Here is a 16,037-nt window from a genome sequence, read left to right on the forward strand (position 1 = left end):
GGCAGGCATTCTATCCCTTGAGCTACTCTACCAGCCCTGAAGGAAGTATCTTTGAAAAAGGGCATTAGAGCCAGACTTGAGAGAACAGGAAGGGGCAAACAGCCTGAGCAAAGGCCAGGAGGTGAAAATTCACAGTGGGTGAGCCTGAGACTGGGTCAATGCCCTCAACCGCCATCTTTTTTTGTTTGCTCTTTGGCAGGTGAAAATTCTACAACTGAACCACCCATGCACCTCTTGTTTGCTTTTTGCTCATGACATTCTGTGGACTATCAGGATGGGGGGTGGGGTCACGGCTCCTTAGTAAAAAGAGGATGAGGGCTTCACAACAACTAATGAAGCTGAGAGCACCAACCAGAGCAGCTTTTGGACATCATTGACCTAAGCTCTGGGCAGAACCAGGCTTCTCCTGAAGAGAGGAGACAGCTTGCAAAGGTCTTGGGGCAGCACTGACCTGAGCTGGGGTAGGAGGCATTTTCCTTGAAGACACCTGAACATTCAAAATCAATTTTGTTGCTCCAGGCCACAGCACCATTGCTCTTGGAATCCATGGATCTCATGTCCAGCGCAGTTGTTTCGAAGATAAACAGTTCGGGGTCTGTGCTCTTTGACACATTGACTCCAGACTTATAATCAGTGAACAGGCAGATGGAGGTGTTTCTGAATTTAGAGTCTTTCAGCTGGTACACAGTAGGGTCAGGGTCTGAGATGTCTGTGGATCGAGAGGACCAGAGTTAAGTGATGCTCTTGCTTCCCTCTTTGCCCCAACCTAGGCCAGAGTCCAGCTGCCAGAGATGGACAAGAGCTGGGCTCTCTGGATCTGGCCACTCTCATTCTTAGGCTTTATATGCAAAATAACATTTTAGAAACCAGCTGTTCCTGGCCTGCCATTCTAGGAAACTAGAAAAACAGGGCTATTTACTAGATACAAGGCCTAGAGTAAGTCATACCAGCTCCTTATGGCTCAGAAATTTCACCTGTAAAGATGTTGCCTTACTACCCACCTTTCTATCCAGGCTACTCTGAGAAACAAATAAATGTTCCTTCATATAAAATTATTCTTAATAAATTATACAGTACTGAACAGATGGTGGTAGTTGGAGCTATTGATATGCCAGGGTGTTACCAAGAAAACACACTACTGAGTAACACACGGCCATACTGTCTACCATCCCAGGATACAGGAGTCACTGGAGGCTTTTCCTTAGTGCTGAGATTCAGTCCTTAGTATTTCCGTAAGATTTTGTGTTTTTAATGCAATGCTCATTGTTTATTCTTTCCCACCTCTGCCTTTAGAGGAGGAAGCAGAGATTTGCCAGGAGGATCAACACATTGAGGTTGGGGCCACCCAGAGTTTCCAGCAGGGCTGGGATTAGAACTTCCTGCCCCTGTGGTTCTCTGCTCCCACAGCTCCTCACTATGCACACAAGGTTTCTCAGACCCCCTCCATGCACCCTGCTTGCTGAGCCAGCCAGGGTGGCCTTGGCAATGCAGACATCCAGCTGGATTCAAAACCAAAGAAATCAGACTTTGGCCTGGACCCTGGGATGCTGAGTCAAGGCAGAGCTGCCCACGGCATGGATTGGCCCTGCAGCAGCCAAGCAAGGGGCTCCACTGTCAGACATCCAGAGTTTTGGATGTTTCCTTTTCAGACAAAAAGATAAGGTTGCCCTGGAAGTATGTTACATTTTTTAGCCCTCTTTTACTTCCATTTCCATGTACTTTATCTTTTTTTTTTCCCCCTGGAAAGAAGATGTGGAGCCACTTTTAATTTGGAGATATTAGGGGTCCATCTGCCAGAACCCTTTGGGAAGAGACATCCTCTTCCACCCTGGCAAGAAAAACATAGTCTACCAACGATGATAACAGAGGTAGCCTTATCAAGACTGGGCCACTTTTTCAACAGGAAGTTCAGCTATTGTAGATCCTAACCTGTCATCATAATTCAAAGCTAACTGCAGCAGCACAGGTCTGAATGCTCTAGTGCTTTACATCCCTGGGGGCATGGCAGTGACTGAAAGCTCCCTTGCCACTAAATCTGTGCTCTGTAATTAAGCACTAGGAACCCAGAAATGAGTTAGCAACACTGATCTCAGCCCCACAGAGGCTCTAGAGAGCATCAGGACACAGTGTGGGCAGACTTCCTGGGAAGAACAGAACCTCTGGTGCCTTTGCCAAATTGCACCCAGGAGCCAACACCTTGATATCATTCCCAAAGCTTCCTTATAGAAACTTTTGGGTTTCTCCTCCTCTGAGGGTAGGATGACCTATCATAGAGCCCATGGAGGAAGGAGAGGGAAGTCCCTACTTCGTGAGCCAGCCACGGAAAGAGCTGGTCCCTCTTACCTCACAGCTGGTCTCCACTTCCAAATTGGATGCTCAGTTTCCGGGTGGCTGGCCTGGCCCTATTTTCTGTCTTTTCTAGAAGGCTGCAGTATTCCTTATCTCCATTGTCTAAGAAGACACCTTCATTGCCTTGCTGTGTCGATCCAACCTCATTATCGGATGTGCTCACTTAGGCCAAAGGCATTTAACTTGTCTGTCCCTAAGCTCATACCTTCTTTCTTGTTCCTTATGCCTGGACTGCCACTTCTTTCTCTCTGCCCATACAGATTTTACCTATATTTTAGGGTTCAATAAATCCTTTCTATTACATACATGAAACATCCTCCATCTAGGGCATCTCTTCTGCTAGGACCCTAGCCCCTCTGAATCTGCCTATTGATATCATCAATCCTTAATACTAAAATAGTTTTCAAGTTCTAGATGTACAGTAGTTCTTACTTTTGGCTAGTCTTTACACTGGGGACAGGTCAGGGATTCATATTTTTAGATTTCTTCATAACATTTTACAGAATGATGGCCATTTAGAATTCATTTAAAAATATCTGCTGAATGATTAAAGTCAAATTTCAATGTGTTTGACCTAGGGAAGCACAGATATTCAAGATTGATAGCGATGCTTTTCCCTTACCAGATCTTTGTATGACAGTTAGTTATAACACCTACAGTAAGTCGCCACAGTAATAATGGATATCCCCAGGGAAAGGAATAATTACACTTCTCCATGAGGTTGTAAATGGTGTCGCCTGGGATGACTCACCAGTTAATACGGACAGTTGGGTCCCTTTCCCAAGGGTGAGTTTACTGGTTATTCCCTCCAGTATTCACACTGCAGGTGACACCATTACTGAAACTCACAAGACTTACCTACTACTCAAACAGGAGAAGCATTGGTTCCCCACAAGTCAGGAGAATCACACTTCTACAAGTTAGACCTTCTGTTATTTTGCAGTGTAATTTTGTCTCTGGCATGCATAGTCTTTTTCTCTTGCCCAATTCTGCTGTGGTGTCTTGGCTGAGGATGTGAGTTCGTATAAGTTGCATGACTTGAGTAGAATTCAGTAGAGCAAAATCCCCTGGTCAGGGCAGCAATATCTGGGATTCTTCAATACAAGGTCCAGGACCACTAGCTTATCACCTATCTCATGATTCCTAAGATCTCAAAAGATAAAGTACCCATTCAGTACTGGGCGAAAGAATTTTCTGGGGATGGGTAGAAAGACCTATTTGGGATTCTACAGAAGAAAATACTTAGGCTCAAGTCAGTATCTTGGACAAAGAAGAAATAGTTGTCCATTCCACCCTTGCCCCACTCTACTTACTTGGCTGGACTCTCAGCCTGGTTCCTACTCCAAAGATTAGTTTGTTACCATTGCTATACCCCCACTGCGGGTAAGGTCTTTGCAATACTCCTCCTGATGCCTGTATGCTGGAACCCACTGGGTCTTGGGTTCGTAAATCCCGTTTTTCAAGGGAGCTATGCCCCCTTTCCTTTACAGTAATGTAAATCATGGCAAAGTCAATGACAATAACAGCAATGTATTAGAAAAGGCATCAGTTATTGATGGCTTGTTATGTGCAGGGTATTAGCTCTCATTATAAGGTAGTCATTGCCTTTTTGCTGTTGAGAGTGGAGACTATTGAACACAGCTGGTGAAGGTAGAGCCAGAATTTACCTTTGGTCTGTCATCCCCCTATTAATTTCTGCCTTCAAACCTTGTTATTTTTTGAGGTATACCTGCCATTCACAGAGGGGATGAGCCACCTTTATTGCTGGGTGAGGGCTCTTGACTCCACTGAACTCCAGAGAAGTCCCTATGAGCAGCTATCCCCCGACCATGCTCATTAGCCAACCCAGGGAGTTTAACTACCTGCTGCAATAGAAGAGAATTTGTGTTTGCCATTAACTCATCTCTTTCCCCCAAGGGCACTTAGCTAATTTCCTGAATGTTCAGATTATCTGGTGCTGATATTATCAGTTTCGCTTGAAAGCACTGAGTATCTGGAGCTCTTTTTATATCTCCGGAAATTATTCTGCTCAAATTTCCATTACTCATTTAGCTCTTGGCACTTCTGACTTCAATATGAGAAATGGGAACATTTTCAGTAACTAAGACAGCTTGTAGAAATGGAAGACAAGTGCTTTGTACATGACTAGTTTGCTGTAATTGCCTGTTTTCTCATAGACAAGTAACAGTTCTTTTTGCCCTGGTCACTGGCACAGTCGTACTCACATGGGCGCACAGCCAGTCTGGTCCCTGCTCCAAAGGTCAGCTTACTGTAACCACCAGACAACACACAATAGGAGGGTGCTTTATAAGAACTCTAACCTGAGCAGGGCCAGCCTGCCTGAGGCATTTGCCTTCTGTCCCTACTTTCTAGTCTTCATCAAGTCAGTCTTTCTCTGAAGAGAGAAGTCTTCTCACTGGGTCAAATTCCTCAGCTTTCTGTGTAATGGGTCCCATAGAATTTTCCATCAGCCAGCTTGGAGCTGGCCAGGCCTTCCCGAAGGGCAAAGCACTCATTCTGCTTTCCACAGCGGAAGGTGAAGGTGGAAACTTGGAAGAGTGTGGAGAACAGCCAGAGATCAATTAAGAAATGAATCTTTAAAAACAAACAAACAAACCAACCCAGTAACAACAAAAACCAAAACAGAGTCTTGCTGTGTAGCTCAGGCTGCCCACGAACTCATAATCCTTAGGCTTCCTGAGTGCTGGGATTTAGGGTGTGCATTTCACTTGATACAAAAAGGATTTTGAAGGAAAAATTCATAGCAATAGCCATGGGTGGAACACTCAGTTGGGTTTAATAATGGAATTGAGGCTTAGGAGGGGTCCTCCTTTTAGAAAGTCACTTCTTTATTCCTTGAGAATGAGAGACTAAACTTGCCATAGGACTATTTACATAAGATGCACAAGGAGCACTCCTCATCTATGAAGGTTGTGAGAGTCAGGAGTGAGTTACAGATGGGGTCTGAGACTCTCCTTGGAGATTTCTAAGATTAGGGTTGATGTCTGTATGGGGAAAGAAATCTCTAAAGTTTGAGAACAGTTTAGACAAGTACTCCTTAATAAGAATTTTACAGAACCTCAGTTCTAAATTTCTCTTCAAGGAGGGGTTTGAAGCTCAAAAAAATTTGTAAAATGCTATATATGCACTGTATCTTGCTTTTGAAGGTTGACAATGCCTATTGGCCTTTAGTCTCTGAGAAGTTCTAGGAAATCCAGAGGTTCTCAAACTTATTTGACCTAAGAATCCTTTTTCTTAAGACACTCTATCTCTATCTCTTATCTCTATCCCTTCACTTATATCTTCCTTGGAAGTACTTTCTCTAGCTCCAGGAAATTAAAATTCCATTCTAAATGCTAGTCTAATTTTATTCATTGAGTTTTCTGTTCTTTGAATCTGCCCCCTACCCACTCCTGCGGTCACAATTAGGGGCCTCATTGATGCTAATTATTTCTTCCTAATCATCATGGAGCAGCTTTGTTTTAGGCAATTGCAGAACATCTAAGCAGCCGAGCAGCCACCTTCAGCAAGAGCTCAGGGCAGACCTGAAGGCAGGCAGTGACATGTGAATCTATGTCTTCCCAAATCTGTAGGATTTACCTACTAGGAACAATGTCAACTTGAAAGGCTTTGTTTTTGGTCTTCCTTCCACACACCTTTCTACATACCTTAGAGCTGTGTATTTCAAAGGCGATTCTAGTCCTACTGGAAAAAAGTTTCCTAAGCTTGCCTCATTCCTGGGTGCTCTCTCAAATGGAGACACAGACTTCATACTTATCATCAAAGTTTCCTTTTTGCTGTTTCCCTGTCACAGACAATTGTAATCCTTATGCCTCTGAACTTTGTTCTTGAGAAATATCAATGGGTTTCGGACTTTCTAGATCCAGCCTGGAGTGATCCCTGGCAGGGAGGAGGTGTTAGTGAAGCACACAGAGCAATAAACAAACAGAGGACCTTTCCTGTAGAGATATGGGCTTCCTTCCACGCACCAAGACATTATCTCAGGCTCCTAATGTAACCTAAGTTTCTACTTCCCTCTCTGCCATACCTGCATTTGGGTGTATTCTGTAATCTCCCTGTTTTGAGGTTGCACAATTCACTCTGTTGGAGAATACTTGCTAATATGGAAACCAATATGTTTTAATCAGTAATTACCCCTCCACCCAAGCCCTTCCTGACTCTCCTTGCCAGAAGCACTTTTTTCCATCACTTGTTTTGGTGACATCTGTGCCAGGCATTGTGCTGAGTTGTAGAGATATGTGGATGAAGGAGAGAGAGTCCTGCTGTCACAGGGCTTATGGTGCATTGGAGGAGGAAAACAAATCCTAGGCAATTCAGATAGGGGGTAGGCACACCTTCTTTTGTACTCCCATTGCAACTTGTACACATCACCATATAACCTGCGTGACACTGGGATGGAATTGTCCGATTACACTCTGAGATCCTGGAGGTAGAGACTAAGCATTTCCTTGCTTCCCCTTCCTCTGTCCTCTCCCTTTCCCCTCTTCACACCTAGCATTGTGTTCAGGATGTAATAATTGCTCAAGAAATGTCTGTTAACACTTTAAATATTTTAATTCATGTTTAGTGCAGTCCTGCTCTCTATCTTCTTTTGCTAGGACTATTTCATTTATCTTTTAACTTTTGGACGGTCCTATTTTCCAAACTTTATTGTTTTTGGCATTTCAGTATTTAGATTCTTGCTCTATCTCTCAGCAGGGCACGGAGTTTTGTGAGAGTGTGTCTGGTGCCCAGCATCTTTGGAAAGTTTAATTCATCATCTTTCATGAAGCTAAATGGTAACAAAAATAAAAATAAATCTTTTGGCATAACCAGTCACAGTTTCTTTTTTGATAAAGAGCTAGAAATTACAAAAGAGTCTATCTCTGTAATGATGAAAAGGCCAATTCCCATTGGCAATTAGCATTAGAATATAAACTACTAAGCCAGTGGCTAGGAATTCAAATTTCAAAATAATCAAACATCATGAAACATGAAACATGAAAAATGACTTCAGGAAGTACTGGTTCACCACCCAAGAAAGCACGAAGGGACTTTCTATACCTTTGGCTGGAGCCCAATGTCAGGCACTTACTTGGATGTACTTGGAGTCTTGTTCCACTCCCAAAAGTGAGTGTTCTACCATCTATATCCACACCCTGGTACGACACCATACAAATACCTGTCCTCTGCCAGCTGGGGAAGCTGACCATGACTCCTCACACATTTAGGCCTTTTCTCTCTGGGAACAAAGTTTTAAACAGCCTATTCTGTGGTTTTGATGATAAATCTCTCTCTGCTAGTAGGTTAATATCTAATAAACAGTCTCCCTAAACGTCTACTTCCTTCTCTGCTGTACCTGCACCTTGCCAACACAATCCACAGCTTTACAATGTCTTCAGAAATGTTGAGTGTCTATGCCATGCTCACGATGGCAAGAAGGCTCAGGATGGGAAAACCACAGGCCAAAACTCCTTCAATCTGTGGAGGAAGACCCCCACACCCAGGTGGCTTTTGAGATATGGGGGGTCTTCCTCACAGAGTGCAGGAGGGATAGTTGCAGCTGTATAGTGGTATGGTTAATAAGACTTGAGTCAAGTAGATTTGAGTTAAACTCTAGCTCTGTCACTCTGAGCTGTGTAATCTTGGGCAAGCTACCTCACCCAATCCTCTGTTTCCTTATTTATAACATAGCCAACATGCCAACTACCTATCATGAGGATGGATGTGAGCACTGGATGAGAACTTCTAAGAAGGACAGACTATGGTCACTGGCACATGTCAGACATGCAACAAACAGTAGCTAATAATAGGATGATCCCCTGCATGCTTTGCACAGGGAAAGAGGCCTCTTGAAGCCAGAAGAGACATCCCTGCTCCACCTGGTCTGGCACCTCAGAGTTCCTCAGCACCCCGCCAGGATCCTCTAATCTAAGGAGAGACAGCTCATGGGGCTGAGGGGAGGCAGTGATAGAGTCTCAGCCACAGGGGAGAGCAGCAGGGTAGATGGCCTGACTGCCAAGAAGAAAAGTTCTACTTCAGAAACCTAGCAAGAGTGAAGTCTCTTTTCTCAACATTTGGTATTGTCCTCTGAAAGCAAAACCCTTACCTAGGACATTCTCAATCATTTCATTAGAGCTGACACTTTGATAGTTACTCCTGTTCAACAAAGGACTCCTTTAACGAGGGAGCAGACTGTACCAATCTCTCTCTACTGTGCTGTCCTTCCATATGATAGTCTGTCTACAAATTTTCCTTGATCATTGCTACAATACTCACATGGAAGAACAATGAGACTGGTCCCTTTTCCAAAGGTAAGTTTGTAGTTTCCTCCTGAGACACACAGTAAGGAGAGCCTTTGATAAAACTTGTCTCCTATGACCTCCCTTTGTCATTGCCCTAGTGGTGTGGGGGCAGCAGTCCAGGGAAACACTGGTCATATTTGCAGGTTGCCAGGAACACCCTGCCCCCATTCTCAGAGCCCCTGGTGCCTAGGGGCAGGGATGGGAACCAAGGGATGGGGGGACTGGATTGCTTCTCAGCCCCTAGTTACCCAGAGAAACCACCACCTTCCTGTCAGCAGAGAAGAAGGTCAACTCCCCACATCCTCACCCAACTCCCAAGTAGCACCACCACCACCCTGTCAGTGGGATGGACACTCTGAAGGTCTGACTCTACTTCTCCTGTCAGATGCTAGGGGCTTCTGAAAGTACTCTGAGGATGGGGAGCCAAGGGGATTTTGTATGATATGTTGTTGAAGCCATCTGTTCTCACCTTTCTCTTTCCATAGCTCTTTGATGCTTCCTGATCCCAGACTTCTTCCTAGGGGGGCCCCAGGCATTTAAGTCCTGTGTAACCCTGTCTGAGCAAGACTCCAAGCAGGATTCAGACTTTTCCTATGATTTGTGCTTCTATTCTTCCTCTACCACCTAGAAATAAGCCAAGGCACCTAAAGCTTTGATTCCTTTATCTCTAGGGATCTTGATTCAGACAAGGCCCTGTTTCTATGAAACCTTAAGACTTCAGAGGAAAAAAAAAATCACAACAAATTCCATAAAAATTTCCAAAGATGTGAGGAAACAGCTTACGCTGCCTACTTCAGAGATGGGAAAGCTGAGGCCCACAAAGTTCAGAGCCTGGGCTGCAGTCCTGAGCTGATGTGGGAATGCAACCCTCGGTTCCCTGCCCTTGTGTGTTGCTGGCTCTCAGTTTCTCTTTCATTGAGCTTGAGCATCACTTACCAAAGAGCTATGTGGCCCATCAAGCTGAGGGTGGGACTGAGGGTCTGGGGCTTACCCATGCTCTGCACTGGTCATCAGCATGGGATTGGACAGAAGCTTAGACTGAACCGTAGGCTGCCCCGAGTAAGATGTACCCAGGGTCCCTTCCACCTCTCACTTCTGTGGTCCACCATTCAATTTGAAACCAAGCCTTAAGGAAGAGCAGGGACAGCTTTACATAGCAAAAGGGAGTGTGGTCAGTGGAGACGCCAGGAGAAGGGGAGGATGGAAGAATCAAAGAGGAGGTAAAGATTTGGGACAGTGCCTAAGAACCTAGGGTGTGAGTGATGATGCAATATTGGTAAAAGATACGGTTTCTCTGCCTCCTCAGGAACTATGATAAGAGATTATCTAGCACCAGGTAGAGACAGGGGAGGGCCTTTTGTGCAGGAGGTTCCTGGCTCACTTACTTGTTATCACCACCACTTGGATTCTCTTCCCAAAAGTTGCCCACTCTGAGCAAGTACATATAAAAAGCTCCTAGCTTTGCTCACCCTCTCATGGAGGATGCACAGCCTTTGCAGAAGCCCTGAAGTGTGGAACCCAGGGAAGGCTGATCCTGAAGTGTTCCCTCTGCAGGGTGGGATGAGGACCTGCAGGAATCTCCCTAATTGGGTATAATCAGTGCCAGCCCCAGTGCTACCATGGCCTTCATTTTCCTCACCACAGCCATCAACAAACATTGCCTCTGGCCATTTCTTCTCTGGGAAAACTGTCTTCACAAAACTTTGTGAAACACACAGCCTCCTACATAGACCTGGTGGGTGTGAGTATTTCTAAAGATACTAGGGAGCAGGAGGGCCTTTTCCCGCCTTCATCTGTCGTGCTTGAGAAGAAGGCTCCACTTTCTTGGGGACATATGTAAAAATGGATTTTTCACTTTGCCAGGCAGAGTAAGAACAAGAGCATTTACAGCCCACTCCACGGAGGCACACATCACAAACATGCCTCGGCATGACTCAGAGCCACCATGTTCTCTCTGGGGCTGAGCAAGAGTCTTGGGTGATTCATGGCTGACTCATTCCTGTTTCTGTCCTCAAAAAGATGCTAACTGCCAACAGGCTTTTTGTCCTCAAGAAAGTCAGATATCCCAGTACAGAACATACTCTATTCCTTTCCCAGAAGTGTATGGGGTGGAATCATGTTTGTTCTTTGCCTAGGGATTTAGGGTGTCCATTATCATCTCTGTCCTGTCCCTAGGCATCAGGGCTTCCTAACCCTCCACCCCACCCCCATCTTGGCATATATAAATTACTGGACTTTTCTTATGAGTGTTTTGTTTCTTTGTTTCTTTTTAAACCAACTACAGTCCCTGGCTTGTTGATGATACTTAATAATCATTTACTGAGTTGAGCTGATTTTCCTGTCATAATTACTGGGAAAAGGAAGCCAGTTTTGGGAGAGGTTAAAAGTTAAGTATACTCTGCGTAAATGTAAGTTGCAAAATCTAAGTGCTTAGGCAAGGAAAAACCAAGGAAGCATTTCTAAGAGACATAATAAGAAGGCAGCATAAAAACCAAAATATTGTAAGGCTCATACTGATCATTAGAAGAGAGGCAGAAACCTAATGAACAATTAAGAAACTTAAAGAAAACAACATTTTTGTCCCCATATCTTGACAGTGATTCCCTTTAGAGGGCAAAAAGAATAATATGGCAGAGAATGGATATTCCAAGTTAGTAGCATTTTTGTAATTGATAACAAAATTGTAGTAATAATAATAATCGATTATAGACCAGACTAATGGCCAGACTCTAGGTATATAAATGCGAACCCAATATTGAGTTCACACATTTCAGGAGTTCTGACTTACTTGGGCTGATCAAAAGTTGTGTACCAGTTCCGAATACGAGTTGCTGGAAGCCTGTGTTCACACTGCCACACAACTCTATACAAAATGGTACCTTTTCGCTGGGCTTCGGCCTGGGATCCTATGTCACACTCAAGTTTGTTACTAAGTATCTTCCTGTATTTGTCTGCATACACCAAAGTGGTAGCAGGAATAAAATTTTACTATTTAATCTTCCTTTTCCTAAAACCATTGGAGGATAATGGGAAATAAAGCAGAACCCAACAGAAGATTCTTCTTTTTATGCGGTGGACTATATAAAAACTGTTATTAGTGTTTAGGTTGACAAAGTTGTTCAGGTAATTACAGAGTTTCAATTCCAGACAGGACCTAAGGGAGTTTTACCCACCCATACTTCTTAAGTGCTTGTTAGGTGTTTCTAGCAGGAATGACACCCATGGATACAATATATGCAACATTATTATTTCCAACTTGTTGTCTTCTTATTTAAAGAGTAGAGTTACACATCATCCTCCAAAACAAAGAAACAAACAAACAAACAAACAAACAAAACCTGTCAATGAATAGATGTCCCTCAACTGTAAATAAACTAAGTTTTTTTCATGGAACTTACTTGCATCAACCAACAGTCTTGTTCCTGTCCCAAAGATTACTTGGAAGCTTCCAGTATTTCCCACACTGATTTGCCCCATGACAAAATGGGCCATTTCCTTGACAACACAGCTGGGGAGTAGGCCCAGGAAGCCTATGTAGTAAAGTGCAGGTAATAAGAGTACTTTTTAATATTTCTGTGGTAAAATGACTTGTATTTTCTGGTTCATGAACAAATACTGCATCTACCTACCTATCGTTCACCAAACAATAGTCAGAATATGGTACAGGACCAGGATCCCAGTCTAGGTTCTCATTACTTTATGATATTGGATAATTCAGCCAACCCCTCTGGGTCTTAACTTCCTTCTTGGAAAAATAAAGAGTGCTGAACTAGATGATTTCTAGAATCCCTCTCAGAGATAAAGTTTTAGGCCTTTGCTATGTTCAAAGGCCCCTCACACTGCATTTTTCTCCAACTCACAAATGAGTGAGGCATTTTTAGACCAGTAGCTGGTCTGATTGGGTAAAAATACAGGAAATGGTGAAGGAAAGGGAGTCAGAACAAGGGGTGGCTGCTGCTAGCTCCTTTCCCCATCAGGTAAATGCTCCCAAAGCCCTGTACTCTGTTTCGTCACTGAAAGGAGAAGGGAATCCATTAGACATTTGGGGCATCTATCTCAAGACTTCCTGAATCCCTCACTCATGGCAATATCTAAGAACTCTAAGAATAAGAAAGTTAAATTCCATGAATTTCCTTCCTCTCAGTGACGGGCAACATCTCTCAGTTCTAAGCAAATGGTGGCATGTCCAGCCTTTTTTTTCCCCTGTTGAGAAGGGGTCTTGCAAACTTTTTTGTGGGTCTGGCCTGGAACCACAATCCTCCCAAGATTAGCTTCCCAAATAGCTAGTATTACAGGTGTGAACCACTGGCACCAGGCTGAAGGCCTGAAAGGGTTGCAATTCTTAATGTGTCAGCATTAGATTATGGTTAATTCAGAAGATATAATGACAAAATGACACCTCCTTTTCTTCTGTCCAGTGTTATCAGAACATATTTACAGATACCACAGAATCTCACACTTACTCAGTTCCACTTTTACCAGGGTGCCTGTCCCAAAGGTGAGTTTGTTTGTTCCTCCGAGTCCCACAGTGCCTGAGGCCTTACAATAACTCCCTCTGCCACTTCACCTCTTCTCCTTTATGCTTAGGAGCTAGTAAACACTTGAGACTTAACAAAGCTATTTTCCTCATTCACATGAGGAAGACATTCCCACTGCACAGTCCCAAATGGAACAAAGGCATAGGTACTAAGGGGCCAGTGAGGTGACTGGAGACCACTGCCCCATTTATCTATGAGAAAGGAGAGGTTCAGAGGTGAGAAATCTGCTCTAAATTACATTGCTATTTGGGAGCAGAGAGTAAAATGTAGTTCTATTTGATTCTCAGTCTAGTCTTTTACCCTTTTCACCCCATGCTTGAATGTCCTGTGTCATTTGTTTTACTTTTTTTCTTCCCTTTGGCCTGGAAACTGATTTCTTTGGGGGCTTAATTTCAATTAAACAAGCAAAGTGTTTTAACACTTTGTGAAAGAACCTTATCAGATACTGTATGGGATATAAAAGAGCCTTTGTTCTCAAGGATCTTTCACTTTTAATAGGTGGATATTCTTAGTAATAAAAGATTTCTGGAATTTTATATGTCACAGATTGTCTAAGATTATGTGGCTAAATTTGGGATACAGAGAGTAAGAGGAATGTGAAGGATGCCTGGGAAGACCACAGTGTAGGCTTTAAACAGGAAGCTGGGCTATTTCTGGAGAAACTACATTTGTCTTGATTGTGTAGGGTGTTAGTCTCTACTCCATTCCAGACTAGTGAATTAGTTCTACTGTTATTTCCATCTCTTCTATTATTTCCATGTTTAAATGAAGGGCCCATGGAGGACCAACCTTAAATTCATGGAAGGTCAAGTGATAAAACAAGGATAATGCAATCTAAGAGGGTAAAACACAGTAACTATTTGTTGAAGCCTTAAACCAGACAAGGGAAAAACAACAGGGGCTGGAGGTAGCACTTACCTGGAGAGACTAGAAGCATGGTACCCTTTCCAAAAGTGAGTTTGTTGGATGCTGAATTCATACTATAACAAACTGCCATACAAAAATGGCCTTCAGTGTTGGGCTTTTCAACCTGTGATCTATTTAGAGATGGATCACTTAGGGAGAACCTATGGTGTTCCAAGCGGGTTAACAATCTGTAGACATTACATTACCTCAGTCTGGCCACAACTGGGTCATGGGCTTAAACACTATTATCTAGCTTAATAAATGAAAAACAGATGACCTGAGGCTAAGTGAGCTGAACCAGTACTGCTAACAGGAACACAAATATCCTGGATTCACAAGACATTTTAGCAGAGGAGAAATAAATCTTAGGAGAATACTCTTCCTTGTTTTCTGTTCATGGATTGCAGTTGTATTTGGATTATTTTGCTAGAACTGGGCATCAGAACTTTTCTAACAGTGACCCCCAAATGCTAACCCATCCTTTATTACATGACCGTTTCTTGAGACATGAAGACATTTGACCTTCAATCTTTCTGTTATTGCTCTGTTACTGTACTCACCAGGCTGGACCAGCAGTCTAGTCCCACTCCCGAAGGTCAGTTTATAGCCTCCACTCGTCCCACAGTGTTTCATGTTCAGCACAAAACACACAAAAGCCTGCACATCCTCTCATACTCAAGACCTAGAGACGTGGCCCTTTTACCTACAAAACTTTCTTTTTACATTCCACATAACACACAGGCCATTTGACTCAAACTTGGAGGCATTTATTGTATAACACTTTAAGTGAAGCTTCTGCCTACCCACATCTCTGGGTCTATCACCCTCAAATTTAGGATTTTCAACTTTATTTATCTAGCAGATGTATATAGCCCTTCTTTCATTCCCATGACACTTAATAATTTTTAGATTCCTTTCATAGTGTCTCCCTTAATTTTAACTTCAATCACTCTGAAACTTCATGGAATAGCATTGAAATCATTTTGAGTGACACCTTCCTGCTCCCCCGGCCCCAGTCAACTTGCTTTGGAAGCCAGTGACTCAATGGTAGACTTGTTACTTGAGTACTGTTCTGCCCTATGACCAAGTATCCCTCTGATAACATGAAACCTGTTATGCTTCTAATTTGGTAAAAATACCAGTTCTTATGCTTTGCAAATTTGTTTTCCATTGGCCTCACAGGCAATGCCCTCACTTTCTTTTCTATTAAGAAAGAACTTGGGTGGAATAATACTATTAAGATGTTAAGAGATGGATGAGGATCTTTATATAATCCCTTATTTAAATCTCCTGAAAATGACCAGGAAAGGGAAGGGCTATTACATCCCCTTATATGCTTCAAATGTTACCATCTGAGAGAAGACAACACAAGGAAGAAGAAATGTTTTGGAAACTGGACTCACTTGGGATGACTTGGAGCTTTGTCCCAGTTCCAAAGGTGACTTTCTGGTAACTCTTAGAATTCACACTGTAATGCAGACCTTTACAAAATGGCTTCCTTTCCCTTGCCATTCTCTTGTAAGTGGCTTTCAAGTCACTATACTTCCATGGAAGAGAGAGTGTTTTTTTACCAATGCCTCAAGCTACAGATCCCCAGAAAATAGTCATTTTACTGAGAACCCACAGTCTCTTCATGCTAAAAAAAATTCTGCTGGCTCACACTTGTAATCCTAGCCTTGTGGGAGGCCGGATCTGGAGGATCGGGGTTTGAGGTCAGCCTGGGCAAATTGTTCTTGAGATCCCATTTCCAAAATAACTGCAGCAAAATGGACTGGAGTTGTAGCCAAAGCTTTGAAAGTGCAAAGCCCTGCTGGGAGCTGGTGGCTTACACCTGTAATCCTAGCTACTCAGGAGGCTGAGATAAGGAGAATTGTAGTTTGAAGTTAGCCAGGGCAAATAGTTGGAGAGAACCTATCTCAAAAAAACCCATCACACTCAC

The 16,037-nt window shown here is 43.2% G+C and overlaps 1 protein-coding gene across 1 annotated transcript in view; it reads right to left on the bottom strand.

The window, feature by feature from the left end:
• The window catches only part of LOC109697568 (M1-specific T cell receptor alpha chain-like), a 685,092-nt gene that overhangs the window by 2,861 nt on the left and 666,194 nt on the right, over nt 1-16,037 (bottom strand). Inside the window, exon 4 of the mRNA XM_074068410.1 lies at nt 452-709. Coding sequence (XP_073924511.1) covers nt 452-709 — 258 coding nt within the window. The remainder of the gene's footprint in view (nt 1-451; nt 710-16,037) is intronic.

Source organism: Castor canadensis, chromosome 3 (assembly GCF_047511655.1).
Source record: "Castor canadensis chromosome 3, mCasCan1.hap1v2, whole genome shotgun sequence".
Classification (NCBI taxonomy): Eukaryota; Metazoa; Chordata; class Mammalia; order Rodentia; family Castoridae; genus Castor; species Castor canadensis.